The sequence below is a fragment of the Sciurus vulgaris genome (assembly GCF_902686455.1).
Source record: "Sciurus vulgaris genome assembly, chromosome: 8".
NCBI lineage: Eukaryota > Metazoa > Chordata > Mammalia > Rodentia > Sciuridae > Sciurus > Sciurus vulgaris.
The window spans coordinates 152,925,972-152,946,437 of NC_136468.1; the positions used below are offsets into that span (position 1 = coordinate 152,925,972).

At 55.3% G+C, this 20,466-nt stretch overlaps 1 protein-coding gene across 1 annotated transcript in view; it reads left to right on the plus strand.

The window, feature by feature from the left end:
* Positions 1 to 20,466, plus strand: part of SFSWAP (splicing factor SWAP) — a 67,812-nt gene that overhangs the window by 24,840 nt on the left and 22,506 nt on the right. The window contains exons 8-13 of the mRNA XM_079151612.1: positions 7,394 to 7,631; positions 8,397 to 8,591; positions 9,103 to 9,196; positions 9,949 to 10,117; positions 15,590 to 15,823; positions 16,847 to 17,037. Coding sequence (XP_079007738.1) covers positions 7,394 to 7,631; positions 8,397 to 8,591; positions 9,103 to 9,196; positions 9,949 to 10,117; positions 15,590 to 15,823; positions 16,847 to 17,037 — 1,121 coding nt within the window. The remainder of the gene's footprint in view (positions 1 to 7,393; positions 7,632 to 8,396; positions 8,592 to 9,102; positions 9,197 to 9,948; positions 10,118 to 15,589; positions 15,824 to 16,846; positions 17,038 to 20,466) is intronic.

A 20,466-nucleotide genomic window follows, 5' to 3' on the forward strand; every position in this document is an offset into this window, starting at 1 on the left:
TGGAGCATCCCTGGAGAGTCCACTTTGGAAGAGTGAAGAAGTGGGAGTCCGATGTCCTCAGACGATGGAAGCAGCCATCAAGAACCCGTCCAAGAAGAGCCGAGCTGCATCTGCCTCTGCTTCCTGTTCTTCCAGCTTTTGTTCCATCCAAGCCCCATCCTATTGGGTGGAGCTGCCCACGCTTAGGGAGGGGCTCCCCTTCAGTTCACTGTCCCACATGCCAATCATTCCTAGACACGCCCTCATGGACACACCCAGAGTCCTCTTAATCATGGGCATCTGTCAATCCAGTCAAGTTGACAATTCACATTAGTCATTGCACCTCCCTTTGTGTGGGATGTTTTAAAAGGCACCAGGTTGTCCAGAAGCTACAGTAAAGCAGAAACGGTGTGTTTGCCTGTTAGCTCTTGTCTTCTCAGGTGCCCTGTGGTGTAGAAAAGTATTAGCAGGCCATGAGTGACCATCTTGTGATGAGGATGGGCTCAAGGCACAGTGCATGGTGAGCCACGTTGAACGGCATGGGAAGGGCAACGACATTTTTCTATGTAAGACTGTGGGCTTAGCATTTTAAGTAGTTTGTTTTTTCCCTGGAACACGAGATTTTATGCTGGAAAGCTAACAGACAAGTACTTATAACCAAGTAGGGTCTCTTAGGTGTCAGTCCAGGGAATGATGTCAGAAGTCTCAAGAATGGAGACAGCTGACTGGAAAGGAGAAACCTACCTTTTCAGCTGTTTCTCCTGTTAGCTTCTGGAAGACCTTGAGGTTTTAACACCTGCTGGGTTTATTAGGCACTGCCTTCACCCTTGAAACTGAAGAGCGATTGTCGCTGGGTCCCATTGATTATTGTGGAGTTGTGCTTTGCGGACACCTGACTCGAGTCATTCCACCCCCGAGCACCGGTCTTCAGCATGAAGAGGACACAGCCTGATGGTTGAGTGGGCACAGACCCTGCAGGCTGCTGTGGGCAGTGGGATTGGATTGTTGAGTTTTACATATGACAGGGAGACGGCTGCAGAGTGAGGGCCCTTCCCAGCATGCTTGCCTGGGTTGTGACAAACTCGCATGTCCTGTGCTTGGCTTCAGAGCAGTGGTTGTGGGGCTGCTGGAGCTGGCAGCCTGTAAACCCTCCTCCCAGCACACATACCATGGGTGCCTCTCAAGTAGTCGGCACGTGTGTGGCCAGACCCAGAAAGAAATAGGGGAAATCAAGGTCATTGTGGGATCCTGGACAGATTTTTTTCTCCTATGACTTTTTCCTTACTTTCAGAAATACTTCTGAAATTTCCAAGACTCAGTTAGAGAGCATTTCAACCAGCTTTTTAGAAAAAATTGCTTTTAAAAATAAACTGCAGTGGGGCCAGGCACAGTGGCACAGGACCACTTGGGAGGCTGACGTGGCAAGCCAGCCTGGGCAGCTTAGCAAGGCCCTGTCTCAGGAAACCTGCAGAACGCAGGAGGGAGGGAGGGAGGTTCTGGCTGTGAGTTCGTAGAAGCACAGTGAGCTGTTCTGCATCCAGGGCTGACAACTGCAGCTGCACGGTCAGCCCCACCTGCCCTCCGTTGGCTGCGGTGCCGTGACGGGGCCCTGGGAACCAGAGAGTTCCACAGCTCACTTCGCTCACTCAGGTGAGCGGCACCCTGACTCTGAACCCCAGGTAATGAGGTGTCATTCCTCATGGAAGGTCATTCTTCTGGTCAGTGCCCTGCGTTACCAGAAATACTCGTCACTGACTTTTTATCATATTTTCAGTTTCATCAAAAAATGGACGTGTTTTTTTCTCATTATAAGTCGGCACAGCACGTCCTCCACTTCACCTCTTGGTACACAAAGACCAACGTATTTGCTGTCTGCGTCTCTAGAGGGAATGTCTGCCAGCCCCTGCTCTGTCCCCACTCTCACAGAGAGGCCTGTGCAGATGCAGGCAGCCGCAGCAGCTCTGCGGGGAGTCCTACCCTCATCTACCTGAGGGCCTGTGCACCCCCTAGCTGTTGTCAATTTTTTACTCCTTAAACAGTGGCCTAGCAGACTTTCCAGTTTTATTTAAGATCCGCTTTGTTAAGAGTTTGACTTTTGTCGTAATTGTGGATCTTTCTGGGAAATAACTCCCACATCATGTCAACACCAGTCTCCACCCAGCCCTGACCACCCACTGTCTTCCTGGCGTTGCCCCTTGGTACCCAGAGAAGGGTCCCAGTACCCACCTCCTTCCTGTTTCAGGAAACAGCTATCCAGGCCAAAGTGCAGGTGACCCCAGTGTCTTCCTGCTCACCCTCCATGTGGTCCAGCCGCATCTCTTTGGACCCATACTCAGGAACTGCCCCTGTCTGCCTGGCCTGCTTGGCTCTCTTCTGTTGCTGCCCTCCTCCAACAGCCAGCACACTGCTCTTGAGAGTAAATGCCATCTCATCAGGACTCCTTGAAGCCCTCTGTGCATCCCACCCATTAAACCAGAGACCTTCCTGTGGCCAATTGGCTCTGTACGGCCAACGAAACTCCCCTCCCACTCTCCACCTCACTCCACCCTGTCTCGCTTTCCCATTTTGTGCTTAGAGTGTGCTAAGTAAGCTCTGACCGTAGGGCCTTTGCACTGGCCCTTCATCTGCCTGCAGCGTTCGCCCCCCGCCCTGGCATGGTTTAGGTGGCCCCTCAAGTCCTGCTAGCTCTTCCTGTAATTACACATCGTCAGCATCCGAGGTTGCTGTTGACTCACCTTGTCAGCTGTGTGCACCTGGGTCCCTAAGGAACTGACAAGTCTTTGCTTGGTGAATACTGACTGACAGGAGGGAGAAAGGGACAGATGGGCCCAAAAGTCACCCCCTGGGAAGGAACATGAGTAAATGTTTTCTCTGGCTCTCTGCCCTGAACTCAAAGGTGTGATGAATCAGCTAAGAAGCTCATCACAGTAATGCAGGTGCTTCCTATGAAGAGTGGCTCGTGCCACCACTGCTGGCTCTTTCCACAGCCCTTCTCACCGTGTGTCCGAGGGCTGGGACAGCCCCCGCTCTCGACCTCGACCTCGACCTCATCCTCGACCTTGTCCTTGGGCGCTCCCTTCTCTGGGTCCACTGTGATAGGTGGAGCTCCTGTTGCCCCCAGGCCGCCCTGCCCCCAAATTTAACATTCTGCCTGTTTGTTTTCTCTTTTGGTTATGACTCCAGTATGTTTGTCTGATTTATAATCAGAATTCAGAAGAGAAAAGTGTGGAGCGGCCCCTCTGGCAGCTCTTGCACCAGCCCCTGTGAGGCCGTGGCGCTTCTCCACTGCCTGGTCATAGCCATCTTCCCAAGCGTGCCTGGACTGGTGACCCCTCGTGCTGCTGGCCACCTGCAGGTATGCAGGTCTCGCTGAGTTTCTGAGGCTGGCTTTGAACTTCTGCTCCTCCTGCCCAGCCCCCAGCAGCCTGTGCCTCCTGGGACTCACCCGCTGCCTCCATGTTAGTGTCTTTTTCTCCTTCACTGTTGTGTGTTTGCTCCTGGGCTTGGCCAGAGTGCATCCTCAGTAGCTACCAGCAGAAGAGGGTTCGTGGGAGACACATTTGAATCTTAAGCCTCAGATACCTGAAATGCCTTAATTCTGTCCTCACGGGACAGGTCACGAGGTGGGCCTAGGATTGTGGGATGGAAATCATGTGCCCTCAGATTTTGAACTGTTCCACGCACCATCTCCTAGTAGCTTTGCCTCTGCTGGGAAGCCTGCCATTCTGGTTCTCTTCCCGCGTAGCTTGCACAACTGCTGAATAAGTTTGCACTGGCGTGGGGGGTACCATGCCAGGAGGGCAGGAGCAGAGCTCCTTCCTGTGGAGCCGACATTGCAGAGAGCAAACAGATGACAGATGAGTGAATGTGTGGTGTCCCCATTTTCTCTTCTCTTATTTCTGTGGGACTCTTGGTTCAAAACCTTAAATGGAAAATTGGAGAAATAAGCACTCCATGTGTTTCAAGTTACATACCACCCTGCATCCGTGTGACGAGATCACGTGCCCTTCCTCTCCTTCCCACCCAGGACGTGAACCCCTCTGCCCAGGGTGTCCACACCGTGTATGCTGTCCTCCGGTCGGTCACTTGGCAGCCACCTGGTTATCAGGCGCTCTGTCGTGGAGTCACAGAGCTTGTGTTCAGAAGCTCTTAGGAAGGGGTCTGACCTGCGTCCTGATGCCAGGGTCCTTGGCCTCACTCACCTCCACACAGGCCACATCCTCTCACACCCCAGGAAGGTGAGGCTGAGCGCGGTACAGTGAATGGAGAGGCCGGCCACGGCCTCCGTGGCAGTTAGTGTCAGGGTCTCCTGTGCTCCGTCGGTTTGTGGTTCCTCTCCTCTGTAGGCCGAGCTCTGCCGTCAGCATGCACTTGCAGGAGTGGTCTGCAGTGTGCGGCATCCCTGCATCCTGCCTCGTGTCTCTGCAGAGAAGGGGCTGCTGTGTGACTAAGCACGGTGGAGCTGGTGGTTACGGTGGGTCAAGCGGCTGTTGTGACCACAGGCCTGAGGCCGTCCAGAGCAAGCAGGCAGGTGGTTCTCACAGAGGCCTAAGTGGAGTTGGGGTTCGGGGGGCAGGGGCACAAAGTAGACAGATGGGACTTAGGGAGAGGGCCTCCCAGACAAGGAATTGGGCTTACTGTGGCTGAAAGGACACCGTGGCAGAGGCGTGACCCACCTGTGGTCAGCTCTGCACTGTGTGGATAGGAGGGCGGAGCTGCAGGCAGGGGCCTCAGCCTGCGTCTGGAGCTCGTGGAGGCGGGCACTTTCTGTCGTCATGGCATCCTGACCCCAAATAACACAGTGGGCATCCAGGACCGTACACGCACCCCACCCCACCCCGAACAGCGCTGCCGCAGCCCGGGCATCCTTCTGACTGCCCGACCTGTTGTGGATTCGACTTCTGTTCTTTCCTTGTCTACGAGACTGGCTGCATGGGGTCCTCGGCCCTGGCTCAGCTGGTGACCTAGAAGGGCTGTGAGCAGCCCTCCTGCTACAGGGCATATCCAAGAAGCCTCTGGAAACAAGGACCACACCGTTGCAGCTGTGTGCTGGAGCGGCCGCTGGAGCCCTCAGGCTGTGCAGAGCTCAGCTGCTGAGGTTTTGTCGTCACTGCCTCCCAGTGTGGCACCCTGCAACAGCACCGTGCCAGCAGCCTCTACAGGCTGCGTGCAGAGGCTTCTGAAAAGAAGAGCTCTTGGTGGTACCTGAGGCACTGCACCTGTGCCAAGGATGGAGGAAACCACACAGCCTGGGGATGGGCGCCAGGCAGGGCCCAGTCTGCAGGAAGGCCCACAGAGATGCCTGGCCCTCAGGCACTCTTGGACAACAATGCTCCCACCTCCCTAAGACCCTCCCGTTCCTGACATTCCATGAACTGAGCATCTGGGAACAGATCGCCAGGGTGGTGTGGAGAAGGTCACACCCTGCAGTGGCTGTGCCCTGTGCCCTGCTGCCTGCGGCACTTAAGCCTGCAGTCTGCCACCCTGTCCCCACACAGCATCCGGGTGATCACGTTCCTGGCCACCTTCCCAGAAGTTGGTCACAGCACTGCTGGGAAGAGCCACTGGGTGGGTGAGAAGTCGCAGAGGGCAGTGATGTGGACTGCCCCTTCCGTGTGGGCCTCGCACCTGGGCTGAGGGTGTCCTGACAGGCTGCAGCCTGGGACCACCTTGCCTGCTTCACCTGGCAGCCCTCGTCCTTCTGCAGGCCTGCTGCACAGTCTACACTGCCTGCTGTCTTCACTGCACCTTCTGAGGCCTCAGATGGGCGGGTCTGTGAGGCACAGGGGCTCTGCAAGCTTGCGGGGCTGATGGTGGTGTGCGTGTCGGTTCTCACAGGTGTGCTGCTTGGTTTGAAGCATTTTACTCACTTCGCCACAGTGGGCTGTTGTTTGCCCGTGTGACTTCAGGTGTCTTACTGAGGCTACAGTTGAAAACATACGTGGACTTTAGCTGGAGACCACCCGGGACAGGACCAGGTGTTTCGTCCTTCCCCCTGAGATACGACTTGGGACCAGCAGGAGCATCGGACTCACCCTCCCTGCCTGGGGCACCTGTGCTGCAGGGATTTCCTACTTCTCCTGGTGGTGGCTCTGCCAGGGCGGGAGGCACGGGCAGGTACTCAGATGCCTGCTTAGCTTTGACGGTGGAAGTTCATATTTGAACTGAGTCACTTTGTGTGACAGGTGTCGTGTGCTTAGAACTAGGGCTACAGAGATGATGGTGGCGAGACCTCTGCCCTCACAGGTGCCCACGGAACAGTGCCTGTGATGCCCTCAGCCCCTCCCTGTTTATGGTGGTCTTGTCTATTCTGCTGTCCCCAGAGATGGCGCAAATGCTGCTGTGTGGCATTGGTGTGACGAACTCCTTGAGACCAAACACCCTGTTATAGAAGCGTAGATATAGTGCCTTTCTTGTGTACAGTGGTTGGTGTGTAGCACTGAGCTAGAGAGGGACATCTGGGGAGTTCATGTGTGTCTACTTAATAAAAAAGTGAGCCATTTGCCGCTGGGAGCGTGCCTGTGCCCTGGGAGTGCCGTCTTCTGACCTGGGATGGAAAGGCTTCAGCTGGTGACTGAGAACTTGAATGCTCCTCTGGTGTGGCATTCGTGGTCACACTAAACTCTGCCTACTCGATTTACCACATTACATTGTTCATTAAAGTGAACAAGTGAAAGTCAAAATCCCTTCATTGGAAAAAATCTGTGCGCCATCTCCTGATGAAGGAGAAATTAAACCTCTATAGTCAGAACCCCTTTTTATCTGCAGCAGGATTAGGAATAAAATTCTCTATATCAGTGAACCTTCTGTGGTTTGTGCTGGTTTTGAACATTTTTCCAAAATAAGGTGGGGTTGCCTGCAGGACTCTGGCTAGCACACTGGCCTGCTGTCCTGTGGGTGTGAGCCTTTGTGCACACAGAACGGAGGAAGCTGTTTTGCGCCTGTGTATGATAGGGAAGCCCAGGAGCAGCCCCAGGGCCCCGGGATGTCCAGAGTGAAGGGCATTGCTACCATCGCGGGGTGAATGGTGACAGAGGTGTCAGCTTGCAGGCAGGACTGTTCCCAGGATTAGCAGTTGAGTGGACAGAGACTCCAGAGGGTGTGGAGTTGGTGTCAGAGTGGGGCAGGCCAGAGGAACTCGCCAGGTCTGCCCTCAGGAGCACAGGCAGCCGGGCTAGCTGCTGGGAAAGGCACAGCTGCCCCAGGACTTCCGCCAGGCTGCACGCCGTGCGGCTAGGAAGAGGGCCACTGGCCCTTGGCTGCACGGGATGTCCTGTGCCTGTCGTCACCTTCCCTGCAGTGGACGCACGGGCAGCCTGGCTGGTACTGGGAGCGCAGGAGCGGTGGGAGGAGCAGGCGTGGGTGCAGGGTCCTGCAGGCCCCCTCCCGGCCTCACCGCGATGTGTTTCCGCAGCGCCGGTGGCAGCCATGTACTACAGCTACTACATGTTGCCGGATGGCACCTACTGCCTGGCTCCGCCCCCTCCAGGAATCGACGTGGCCACTTACTACAGCACCCTTCCTGCTGGGGTGACCGTGTCCAGCTCCCCTGGGGTGACGACCGCTGCCCCACCGCCTCCTGGGACCACACCACCGCCACCACCAACCACAACCGAGGCGAGCAGCGGCACCGCCTCCTCCTCCACCACAAGGTGCGTGCGCCCCCACCACGTCCTCAGCTTGGGCCCTGGTCTGGATTAAGCCTCTATTTGAAAAATTTTTCCCCAAGTTACAGAGTCAGAGGTTTCATGACATAAAAGTTCTTAAAAAGCCGAGTGTGGCGGTGCACGCCTGTCTTCCCAGTGGTTCTGAGGCCAAGGCAGGAGGTCCAAGCTCCAGTCCAGCCTGTCTCAACAAGGTCCAGGCCGTCAAGCCTGACCACCCACACATGCCCTGCAGAGTCCCCCACCCGCCCTCACCTCAGTGGGGCGGGCCTGGGCGGAGCCCTCTGGGAGCTTCACATCCTGGGGCCCACGCGCCATGGCACATGGCGCCCTGCGGAGGCCCACAGGCACCCCACTTGGGGACTGGGGTCCAGGCACCTGCCTGTTTCTGCGGTGGCCCTCTTCCTGCCCCTTGGAGGAGGTGGAGCAGAAGGTGAGATGGAGTCATGCTCACCAGCTGCTTTCCTAATAGGACAAAAAGGCAGCAGGTGACGCACTTCGGGTTGTTGCTGGGAGTTGGCTTCTCACCAGAGGGAAGCATCATTTAGGGAGAAAACGAACTGTTGCTGGCTCTTCTGGGAGACCCCTTGTGGCCACAGGCCACGGTACCTTGGTCCCTGTGTGAGCACACTGGCTCTGTTGGTCTGGGAAGGACACAGCATCTTGAGAGCAAGAGCCTCTCGGTGTGTGTTCTCTGTAGCGCCAGTACCTGTTGCCCCCCCCCACAAGACCAAGGCCGAGAGAGCTTTCCAGCTGCCATACTGGCTCAGTGCGGCCGCTGGGGAGCCACCGTTGCTCACCTGGCCTTCTCCACAGTGCACTTGCTCCCGTGGCCGCCATCATCCCCCCGCCCCCAGACATTCAGCCTGTGATCGACAAGCTGGCGGAGTACGTCGCTAGGAATGGCCTTAAATTCGAGACCAGCGTTCGTGCCAAGAATGATCAGAGGTGAGGGGCACGGTTGTAAGCGTCGGGTTGGCTGTAGCTCAGTGAAGGAGTGCTGGCCTGGTACGCCGAGGCTCACTTCACCCCTGGCACCAGAAGGAAAAGGAATTCTAAGCAAATTCCGTAGGTGGGATTTGGGGTTTTCATTCAGCTCTTTAAAAACTCAGCCATGTTCGTTCCCCCTTTTCTTGGTCCGGTGTCCGGATAGACTTTTTTGCGGGTCTTGTTATATTACTCAGTGTTTCTTACGTGAAGTACAGTGTTGCTGCCCCCCAAGGTGAAAGGCTGGGACTCACTCTTCTGGAGGACCTGCCTGAAGTCTAGACAGGAGCCATTTTTATACAATCCAGTCACGTCCCTGCGTTTGGTGTTGGAATGTGAGTGGTGAGGCTGCGTTGCAGTGCCCATGTGGGTCTCCTGCGCACGTGGCAGGGGCAAGACACTCGGCAGGTGTTGGTCCCGTCTGGCTGCACGAGGCCACACTCACACAGGCCTGTTTCCATTCTGTTCACAGATTCGAGTTCCTGCAGCCGTGGCACCAGTACAATGCCTATTATGAGTTTAAGAAGCAGTTCTTCCTCCAGAAAGAAGGTGGCGAAGGCACACAGGTGCGTGTCTCATGGTGGCAAGGGCGCGAGGCCTGCTTGCAGCTGCAGAAGTAGCTCCAGCGCGCTCGCTGTGGATGGGTTTGGCAGCCTGTGCAGGTCGGCTGCGTGTCTCCTGTGCTGCCTCTTGCTGCCCCGCCTGAAGCTGGTGTGGGAGCTGCTGCTCTCTGCGTGTCCACGTCCAGTGTGTGCCAGACGAGAGCCCCTGCCTCCTCAGGCACTTGGCCTTTGGTTGTGCTCCCTCGCCTGCTTTGGTGGGAGTGTGCCGGGCCCGTGGGCTGTGTGAGGCGAGCACCAACAAGCACTGCCTGGAGCCGGCACCTGGGCACCAGCTGCCGCCCTCCTCACAGGGCCGCGTCCTGCTGTCCTCTGCCTCTCTCCTCAGGACATGCACACCCTGACATTGTTTTCCAGCTTGTTTTGTGGGGAGAGATGGCAGAGGCCTGCTTTCTGCAGATTTCCTGAGGCCTTTATCTCAGATTGCTCACACTGAAGAAGCTGGCTTACCAGTTGGCCGTAGGGAAACTTTGGTATTCTGGTAGGACAGTTGCCAAGGCTGGGCTCACAAGACAACAGCACCTCACCCAGTGTACTCTTGGGGGTGAGCGGTCCTTTCACACCTCTGCAGCCTGTTGTGCCAGAAAGTAGTGAGTCTAAATTTGAAATATAAAAACGTTACTGTCTGATGTCTTGCACTTTTGAGAAATCTCGTGCAGTTTCTCATGACAGTGTACAGTGATGTCTGCTCTCCCCAGGCTGTGGCAGCCCCAGAAGAGGCCCCTGCAGAATCCACTCCTGAAAAGCCAGGCGAGACTGGGGAGGATGGTGTGCCGGAGGACACAGGCGAGGCAGCAGGAAGAAGCTCGGGTGGGAAGAAGGAAGCATCGTCCAGTAAGAGTGCCGCAGACGGGAAGCTGGTGAAAGGTGCGCTGCTGCTGAGGCTTACAGGCCCTGGTGACTTGCAAGAGAGCCTGTCGCCTTGAGCTCAGGCCAGGGTGGAATGGGCATCTTCTGGGTTGCCTGTAGGACTTGCTGGGTTGTGCTCTCCTGGCTGGGAGTTTGGAATCTTGTGCACTAAGTTAGTCCTAGGGGTCTGTTTGCTTAACGGCCTGTTGGGAGCAACTCGGGGAACGCTTATGAATTATGAAGTAATGTCTCGTTCCCTCAGACTTCTGACGCGATGTTTGCACGCAGACCATTGCACAGAGAAGCCCCTCTTCTTTCCTGATTAAGGCAGCCCTCTGAGCACTTCTGCCAGGCGGCACCGTGCTCTCTTGCTTTTGGTCACCTTGCTGTCCCTGGAGCCTTTGGCCTAGCAAGACGCACTTGTGTGTGTGTGAGTGGCTGGTGCTGTGGAAAGCACGAGGAGAAAGCTGGCGCAGGCTCCCTAGAGCAGAGCCCTGCGTGGCAGATGTGAGGAGGCAGCATCCCCCTGATGTGTGTCGAGAGGGTCCATTCACGGTGGTGCTGCTGTGGGGTGTGCTGGCCACCTGCTGTCCAAGTGGAAAGTCTCTGAGTGGCTCCAGCGTCCAGGGACAGGGTCTGGAGCAGGGCAGCCAGCTTGTTGCCTCACCTTCCCATGAGGCCCCAGGCCTGCTAGGGTGGCCTCATTCATCAGTGGCTTCCTAAGGAGATGCAGGCAGAAGCACTCTCGGAGGCTATAGAGAGACCATGACCTAGGGCGCAGCAGTCAGCAGCAGGCGTGGTGACAGCAGCTCGCAGGTGGGAGGAAGGCAGGCAGCGCAGTGTGGGAGCAGGTGGCCAGAGTGCTGATCATCCAGAGGAGCACAGTTGTCACCAGGAAGCTCGCCTGAGCACGTGTGTAGAACCTTGCTCACCATGGCCACCTTCATCTCTTGGGTTGAAATAACCAAACACGTAGACTGCCCAGTAGCGGTGGCTGCTGCTTCAGAAACTAAGGGAAATGCTGTCCCCGAGTCGGAAGCACAAGCCAGCCACCTGGAGTGTGGTTTATAGGGAAGGAGAAGGCACTCTGGGACTCAGGCAGTGGCCTCAGGGAAGCCGTTTTTAGCAAAGAGGGTTGGGCAGGAGGCCTGGACAAGCTGGGGAACACCCAGGACAGACCTGCCTGCCCCAGAGCAGCTCCCCACAATCCTGCACATACACAGGCTTCCTTTCTGCCCCCAGCTCAGTCCTGGACAGCACCGGCCCACCTGTGAGACTGGGGGCGGAAAGCTGCAGCCTGCTGAGTTGCTGGTGTATCTCTGAAAGAGACCCCTCCGTGACAGGAGAGGTGTTAATCTCTGGTTTGTATTCCACGGGGGTGAAAATGTAAAGCTAGTGCACCTGATAACCTGATATCTGTAAGACTGCTTAGAAATAAACTGCCACGTTTAAGACAAGATGAACTGGAAATCCGTCTGGATGAGAAGACAGCTCCTGTGTTTTCTGAGAAATCCCAAAGGAAAGAGACAGGTACAGAAGAGGCATCCAGGTAGAAAAGTAGGGGGCTCTTCTCCAAGGGGGAAGCAGGTCAGCGCGCTGTGCTTTGGTAATGTCAGATGCAGGCAGTAGAAGCAGATGTGAAGAGTCGTAAAAGCGTTCAGGGCACAGGAGCAGAAGGACATGGGGAGTTCAGCACTCTGGGATCATGGGACCGAGAAAGTAAGGACGAAAAGAACATTGCTTATCCAAAAATGACTAAATACAGTGAAACTTTGGTTCAAAGAAAAACAGTCTGGTGTGTTTGTGTTGGTGAACAAAAAATAAAAACAAAACAAGCATTAAACTCAAGAACCTCAGAAGCAGGCTAGTGCCCAGGAGGTGCAGCAGCTCGGGAGTGGAGTGTGCGAGCCTGCGTGAGCCCTGGTGTAGTCCCAGCACCAGGACAGAGAAAGAACCACAGAAAGCCTCCAAGAAAAGCAGGAAAGGCAGTCGGTGCAGATCAAAGCAGAAATTAGAAAACCATCCAAAAAACCAGTGAGACGCACAGGCAGCATTGAAGGGCAAGAGTGGGTGCAGCCTGGACGAGAGGAAGGTGTCACAGGCTGGCTAGTACACAGGCTAGTGGACACGACCTTGAGTCTGGAATCTTGGAGGACCCTTTTCAGTAAAAGCATAAATTACTAAAATTGTCAAGAAATGATAGGAAACTGACATAGATGTATGTGCCTAAAAGAATTTTTGAAATATTGGTTGGTGAACTGCTTCTGGAACCAGGCAGCAGGCCAGGAGAAATAAAAGGCTGGCCTAACTGCCCTCAGGAAGCAGTGCCTGCATCAGCAGAGCTGCTCCCGAGCACTGAGGAAGATGGACCGGCGGCCCGCGGGCACAGCAGTTCCCACCACAGCCACCACAAGCACAGGTGCTGCCGTGCTCACCGGACCTGGCTGGGGACCTGTTCCAGGAGCCCAGGTGACACTGCACTCGCCCCTGCTGTGGTGTCCTGTCAGTGTGGCAGGCTTTCAGGCTGTCCTGATACTGAGATCACACTTCTTGAAACACACGTGATGAAGCCCCCGGTCCAGCATACTCCCAGCTGGGAGAGCAGGCTGTGCCCTGCATGGAAGTTCAAACGTCAGGTCACACTGCCTGCAAGGGCAGTGACACAGATGAGCCTAGCAGTTAGGTGAGAGAAGTGCAGGTGGTGCCCTGGTGACCCTGGAGTTGGAAAGGTTCCTGAGAATTGAAGCCATGAGCCACCAGGAGGATTAGTAGGTTTCAAGGACGCTGGGCCTGAATAAAGTTAAGGCAGCGTCAGAATGGTGGTGATTGCTAACATCATGGACGACAAAGGGTAAATGCCCTTGCCATAGAAAGAGCTCTTACAAATCAATAAGGAAAGGTATCAGTGCAGTAGAAAACGGACAGAGGACATCAAAAGGTAGTTCAGAAAAGATAACTAGGTGGCTAATAGTTTTTTTATCCTCGTTAACAAGACACTGGCTTTTGCCTCTCAAATTGATAATTAAAAATTACTGTTCCCCAAGGCAGGTGATGAGCCTGGCCACTCGGAAGCTGAGGCAGGAGGACTGTTTGGGACCAGCCTGGGCAACATAGCGAGACCCCATCTCAAAATTTAAAAAAAAATAAAATCTCAAAAGCAGTCAAGGGAGATTATGAAGTCAGCGGGTACATCCACACCAGGAGGTCTGTCTGCGTGGAGGTGGAAGCACACTTTATGTAGGACCCTGCTGGGGGCGCTTGAGCCACAAGGCAGCACCTGCACGGGTGGACGGCACCCACGGTGCACTTTCCAGTGTCTTCCATGTCTGAGCTGCAGGTGCACTTGCTTCTGTTCCCTCGGCTTCACAACTCCCCAGAGAACACCCGCTGCCCCTAACCTCGCAGTCGGCAGTGAGAGCCGTGGCGCGGGAGGTAGAGGGTCCCTGGGAGCCACCGCACTGTGCCTACGTTGCCTTGGCCCACAGGACGGCACTCGACACTCCAGCTGGGGCAGGCAGACCGGGCCTGTCGGGGGAAGCACTGCTCCAGCCCTCCTCAAAGGCTTAGCATGGACCAGGCAGGGAGCACCACAGCCTGAGCACCAGCCTGCGCCAGCCAAGTGAGCCAGCCTTCGGGGGACCTCGGCACTTGGGAGCAACTGGCTTTGTGGGACACACTGGAAAAGCCACTCGCCAGGGCTGTCAGGGTGCTTTCCATTTGCTGTGATTTGCAGAGCCCTAGGCTAAAGCCGTCTCCCTGTGATGGAGTAATTGCAGAACTAATTCCCAGTCCTTCTGGCTGGGCCAAGTTCTTCACTTGGCTTCTCACGTGGGAGTCCAGTCGTCTCTCAGGTTGTCAGTCTTGGCGAAGGCGGCAAGGATGGAGGCAGCGCAGGTGGGAAGAGGTCTCTCACTCTTGGGCAACAGAGCGTGCGGGCCTGTGCCTGCCTGTGGCCCTGGCTGTGAGCGCCTGCTTCCTGCTTGGTGCTGAAGGGCAGCTCCGGGGCTTTCATCCTTAATGGCCTCTTTGCTGATTTCTTCCTCTTCTAGCTGGAGGGAGGAGGAGGCCTGGCAGCAGTCCTCTTGAAATCTTTTCTTGTGTATCTTAGTCTACTTGAGTGATTTCATGAATTAACCCTTTATGTGACATTTTCTCCCCTTTTAAAATGCCCCTGGACTCTGTTCATTAAAGAGGATGCATTCCCACAGGCAGTAAAGGGTGTGTTTTTTTAACCTTGTTTCTTATGGAAATTTCCAAATTTCCAAATGTACAGAAACAGCAGGTGGTGCAGCAGCCCTAGCACAGTGGCTGGCCTTGCACCCTGCCACCGGAGCACTTACGCCACACTTACACCACACGTCTCACGGATGAGGGCTGTTGTAAACAAACAGCCACACCACAGTAAGACCGTGAGTTGCCCATCCCCACAGAGCCCCGGTTCAGTGCCGTGTGGCACCCTAGTTGCTAGTCCTCGGGAATGGGAGCACACCGTATGGCACAGGAGGCAGCCAGCACTTTTGCTGCTTTTCCCATGTGATATGGGAACCCTGCTCTCCGGCATTTGGCCAGGGTGCCTGCTGACGAGGTGACTGTCGCAGAGCTGGCGTCTGTCATTCACACTGTGTACTGTGCGGTGCTTGGGGTGGGTTCACCTTCCTGCAGCTCTCAAAGCCAACCGATTCGTGGACACTGAAATCTCCTTTGCTGTGGCTTACTTGGATGTTCTTCATAAATAATAACTCGTGGTTTTTAAAAACTCAGTTTCTTACTGCAACCGTTAACTGTTCTTAATGCCGCTCACCACGGCATCTGGAGAAGGGGCTCAGTGCTCCCCAGGCGAGTGGGGATCAGAACAGGCTCTCCTTTTGAGCCTTGGTATCTCTCCTGAGTTTTCCCGTGTTCTAGGGAGAGTGTGTCGCCTTTACTCTAGTTTTGCCTGCTTGAACTCCCTGTGGGTGCAGAGCCTGGGCTGCCGTGCTGCTTGTGGGGAAGTGGTACCATTGAGACAGTAGCTGAACACAGGAGTGAATTCTGCAGTAGTCACTCTGTAAGGGCAGTTGTTTATAGTTGGGATTTTTTAAAGATGATCCTTTCCTAGTGGAGTCGCATCATATGCCTGCATATCTAAATTGTTATCTGCTGAGCCAGGAAAAAAGTTATAAAGAAAAATGACAAGATGTGACCATTTAAAACAGCAGGCGACCCCTTTCTGGTCCTCGGCAGGGCAGGCCCCCGTCAGTCCTGACTCTCCTGCTGGTCTCGGTGTGAGCTGCCCCTGTCGAACATGGCTTGGGGCGCTCAGAGGCACCAGACAGCACCTGTGGGCCCTGCCAGCGGCCCTAGCACCCACAGAGCCCCGCATACGATGTGGCTCCACTGCAGACGCCACCTCCCACCCACCAGCACTCAAGTAAGTGGTGGGGCCGGGAAGGTTCCGCTGTGCGCTCTGCCTCCCTAAAAATGTGTCCACTTTTCACCTTCTCTCAATAGCTTCATTTGCTCCAATAAGCTTTGCAATCAAGGCCAAAGAAAATGATCTACTTCCCCTGGAAAAAAACCGAGTTAAGCTAGATGATGACAGTGACGATGACGACGAAGAAAGCAAAGAAGGCCAAGAAAGTGCTAGTAGTGCCGCCAACGCTAGCCCAGCCGCGGCCCCGCCTTGCATAGTTGTTGAGGAAAAGAAGCCCCCGCTTACCCAGGAGGAGCTAGAAGCAAAGCAAGGTTTGTCGATAGCTTTAAAGTTCTCGAAAGAAAGAAAAGACATAAATACCATATTTTTCTGCTAGGCCAGAAATTCCAAGGCTGCCACCTGGAACCGCAGCCCTGGATTGGTGTAGCATGTCTGAGTGAGTGAACTCCCTCTGGGAGCAGGCTCTCTGCTCCTCCTCAGCCTTGGGTGCGGTGCCCTTGGGGTGTGCAATAGGTGGCACTAATGGAGGCCCACTTTGTGCATTGACAGCAGCCCCGGGTGAAACGCTCAGCCTGACTCCCAGCCCCAGTTAATGCACCAAGCTGGGAGCTGCCTTTTGTGGGGCTGTCTCTCATCAGAACCATCACCCTTGAAGATCATGCCTGCTGAGCCGATTTCTCAGCTCCGGCTCATCTTCATGGGTCACAGTGTGGCCCCTGCATACCTGACACGTGGCCAGCAGCATTTGGGGTTATGTCCTCTAAGTCTTCCTGCCCCTGCTTCAAATAAATGATATTCTGCATCAAAGTAGTTACGTAGCATCTATATTAGTGGTCTTTATTCTGGTTGGTTCTCCTGAGTTGCCTTTCCTGTGTATACACAGACGCGTTAGGACCCCCTGACAGGTAGCTTTTCAGCACATAGGATGCCTCCTATCAGGAACTGGCACCGTGCTGCAGCTGCTGACCCCAGCAGCTGTGCTTGGTGGGTACGTCCAAACCTGCACCTCCTGTGCATGAGCTCAGCAGAATTTGGGGTCACATGGAGCAAGACCTTTTCAGAGAGTACCGTCGCCTACAAGGGTTGTTACGGTTGCACTGAGCCAGAGCCATTCTGGGGCTCCCACTGCTGTGGGGCCCACCAGCCTGCCGACTTTGAAAGCAGAGTGCTCCCCTTCAAAAAACACCATTGCGATTTGCCCGCCCTGTCTGCCCACTCTGAAGTCTGTCATGATCCAGCTGCATTGTGTGCCCCTTCGATGCCGTGGAAATTAAGAAAGCAACATAAAATACTGCCCGCTCTAGACTCCTCTTCTTTCTCTGTCATTCCTTTAGCAAAGCAAAAGCTGGAGGACCGCCTTGCTGCTGCTGCCCGGGAAAAGCTGGCCCAGGCATCCAAGGAGTCAAAGGAGAAGCAGCTTCAGGCAGAACGTAAAAGGAAAGCAGCCTTATTTTTGCAAACCTTAAAAAATCCTCTGCCAGAAGCAGAAGTTGGAAAAATTGAGGAGAGTCCTTTCAGTGTAGAGGTATGTTGAAGAAAGTCCACGTTGGCCTTCTTGGGGAGCTTGGTAGATGAAATCATATGAGCGTGGGCTCCCTCCGCTCTGGAGTGTCCAGCCAGAGTGAGGGGCTAGCAGCCCAGCTCCTGCCTCCCATGAGGCTGGGCCTCAACCATGAGCCTGCCTGCGTCTGATGGCCCTGAGTGCACGTGTGCCATGTGCCCCAGGTGCCATCTGAAGCTCTGTTCTCAAGGCCAACTTGCTGGCGCAGGAGGGCTTTATGAGGGCTGTGTGGGGCCTGTGCTGGGAGGTGCTCACACCTCGGCTGAACCTCAGTCTTGGCAGCTGCAGGCACAGTGCTGAACTTGTGCTGGGAAGGGAGTGCATGCCAGAGCAACCAAAGGAGACAGTAAGACAGGAGCTCTGTCTTCTCTCAGGAGGTCACGGTGTGGGCTGTGGCCCAGAGGTGGAGCATGTGCCAGGCCCTGGACTCCGTACCCAGCGCTACAGGGGGAAAGTTCTTCTCAAGCAGTGTGTGGCCAGGGACCCAGCCCCAAGTGAGGACGGTGACGTGGTGCTTAGGAGCTTCCCCTGCAGAAGGGGCTTGGAGCAGCACTGGGACCAGGGAGCTCCACACCGAGTCTTCAGCAGCAGCCACAGCATTCAGCGAGAACTCTGCCTTTTTCCTAGTTGTGTTGATTTAGAATCATTTAAGTTTTGATTTTTCTGTCAATCGTTTGGGGATTTGGGGACCTTCTTTTGGTGTAAGGGATTGAACCAGGGCCTCACGCACTGTGTCACGGGCTTTACCACTGAGCCATACCCAGCTCAGTCTTGTATTTTAGATTCGTTATAGCAGTTCTGTCTTTGAGTCTTCTTTTGTATTCACACCATATTTCAGGGGTATTAGGGATAAGATGGGGGTGCAGCTCGGTGGCAGAGCACCTAGGCTCAGCCCTCAACCCCGTCCTGGCATGAGCTGCTTGAGGGGCGTCGTCCCCTGCCTTCCCCAGAGTTCCCTGTAGGCTGGCCTGCACCCTGGTCCCTAGCTCTGGTGAAGGAATGGAATGCACAGCACCTGACAGCAGTCAGGTGGCGACTGACTCATAGATGCCGCTTGTGTTCTCGAGAGGTGGGGAGGTGGCCCCACTTCATGGTGCAGCTGTGAGGACTGCACCGGCAGCAGGAAAGACTCCCCAAGAAAGCCTAGATCTGCTCCTAGGGCGGGGCCGCGTGGGACTGCTCTAAGTTGGGGGCCTGTGTTGTCCGCTGTTGGTGTGCTGGAGGGAAGGGTTCCCGAGGGACGTCTGCAGGCTGGGACTCGTGCCCCAAAATGCTCCAGTGCAGCAGTGTTCTAGTGGAAGGCAGGCGCAACTGCCAGAAGTTTCCCTACACATGCAGTGTCCTGTATGGGGCGTCTCACCCTTCTTGTGTCCATGTTGGTTTGACTGTGCTTCATGGAAGTGATGTGAGTGTCCAGGTCTGTGGGTGGCGCTTCCTGGACAGGTATCCTACAGCTCACAGCCACTGAGCCATTTCAGCATAGATGCAGTGGTATCCACAGATGATGATGACTGTGTTCAGTTGCTCTGAAGCAAGAATACTTGTAATGAAATTGGCAGTTGTCGTGAGCAAGAGTCAAGCTCAAAAATACTTTCAGCTCAAGCTGAGCATTGTAGCACACATCTGCAATCCCAGTGACTCAGGAGGCCGATGCAGGAGCATCACAGGCTCACATCTAGCCTGGGCACCTTAGCCAAACCCTCTCAAAATTACAAAAAGCATCCTGCAATCAATCTCCAGAGCCACACAAAGGAGGAGCCGAGAATGCAATTCTTGTCTAGCGTGTGTGAGGCCCTGGGTTCCATCCCCAGTATCATAAAAAGTAAATGTGTGTTTGGAGTCCAGAAGGACTTGACGGGGGCCAGGTGTGGCCCTGGTACCCCTGGTGAGGAAATGTGAGGCACTGCCATGTCGGCAGTGCTCTACCAGCGGAGCAGTTGTTGAAGACAAGCAGGAGCTTACAGGGTGGCCTTGGGACACGCTCAGAGGCCTGGCCCACAGCCTGGCCACAGTTCCTCTGCCTCGGATCTCCGGTTTGCTAGAGCGACCAGGGTGCCGCCAGTTTGTCCTAAGGACGAGCCCTCTTCTGTGTTTACTTTGCCGTGGGCTGGTTGGCCTGCCGTGTGGCTTAGTGGATAAGCACCCCTGGGTTCAATCCCGGGTACCAAAAAATCTAAAATTTTTTTAAAAAACAAAGAGAAGTGCCCTTACTCACCAGGATTCTGAGTGACCTGGAGCGGTGCTGACAGTGAGCCTGTGCTGGAGGCCTGGGCGTGTGCTGCCTCTGTTCGTAGGACAATGAGCCCATGCTCAAGGCCTGGGCGTGTGCTGCCTCTGTTCTTGGGTCTTGGACACCCACCTTCTGCCATACTAGGAGTCATTTGCTAGCAGTAAACTCTTTGGGGCCTTTTTTAGATTCTCGTTATTTTAACCTGTTGGTCCTGTCCAGCAGTATTTGGAAAGGAAATGGTGGTAGAAGTCAGCCTGCACTTACTTGTCCAGCATCTGAGCTCCAGGGTCTGTGGCCATGGGCACGTGAACTAGCCTTGTCTGGACCAGTGGCCATGCTATCCTGTGTGCGCAGTGGCAAAGGAGCGCCTCCTGTCAGCAGCCCTGGGACCAGGTAGTGAGCGGGAAGGGTCCTGGGGACTGGGCCCAGGCTGGAGTTCTTGGGCAGAACTGGAGTGGATGGTGGTGGCAGGCAGTTTGCGGGGTGCCCAGTGTGCTGAGCACGCATGGCGGCCATGAGCAGCCCGGCGGGCCCACGCATGGAGTGGGCAGGGCAGTGGGGGGCACAGGGGCTGGATGGCACAGGGCCTGCGGCACTGCTGCTCCACATGCAGCCCAACCAGTGACACATCAGGGTCATGGGGTCACAACTCGGGTTCACATTCCCAGGGGCCTCAGCTCCCAGGCCAGCAGACACTTGGCTCACTCGGGCTGGTTCCAGATGCACCTTGTGCGCATCTGCCCGTGAGGAGGCACATGGCAGTGGTTGCAGGTTCACGGCCAAATTGTGGCAGACCCCAGGAGAGCGCTAGGTGTGGCTTGTCTGCCTGTTCAGAATGGCCTTTGGCACTTAGCTGCCCCCAGCAGTGGACTCTCAGAAGCCGTGGGTGCTGTCAGAGCGGATGGGGTCTCACGTTTCCTCATGCAGCGGGTGGGTGCTCCTAACATTCTGAGACTGCGAAGTGCGCAGAGCTGGATTATCTGGCAGCCTGGCATACACGAGCTGTGCCACGCCCAGCCAGCCACCCCCATGCTCGCCTTCGAGCCTCCAGAGGCACCCTCAGCCTGCTGACCGCGCCACACCCCTGCATGTGGGGAACTGAAGCCGCAGGGCTTTGGCCCGTTCCTACAAAGCATCATTCAGTGTGTGTGCTGTGGACAGAC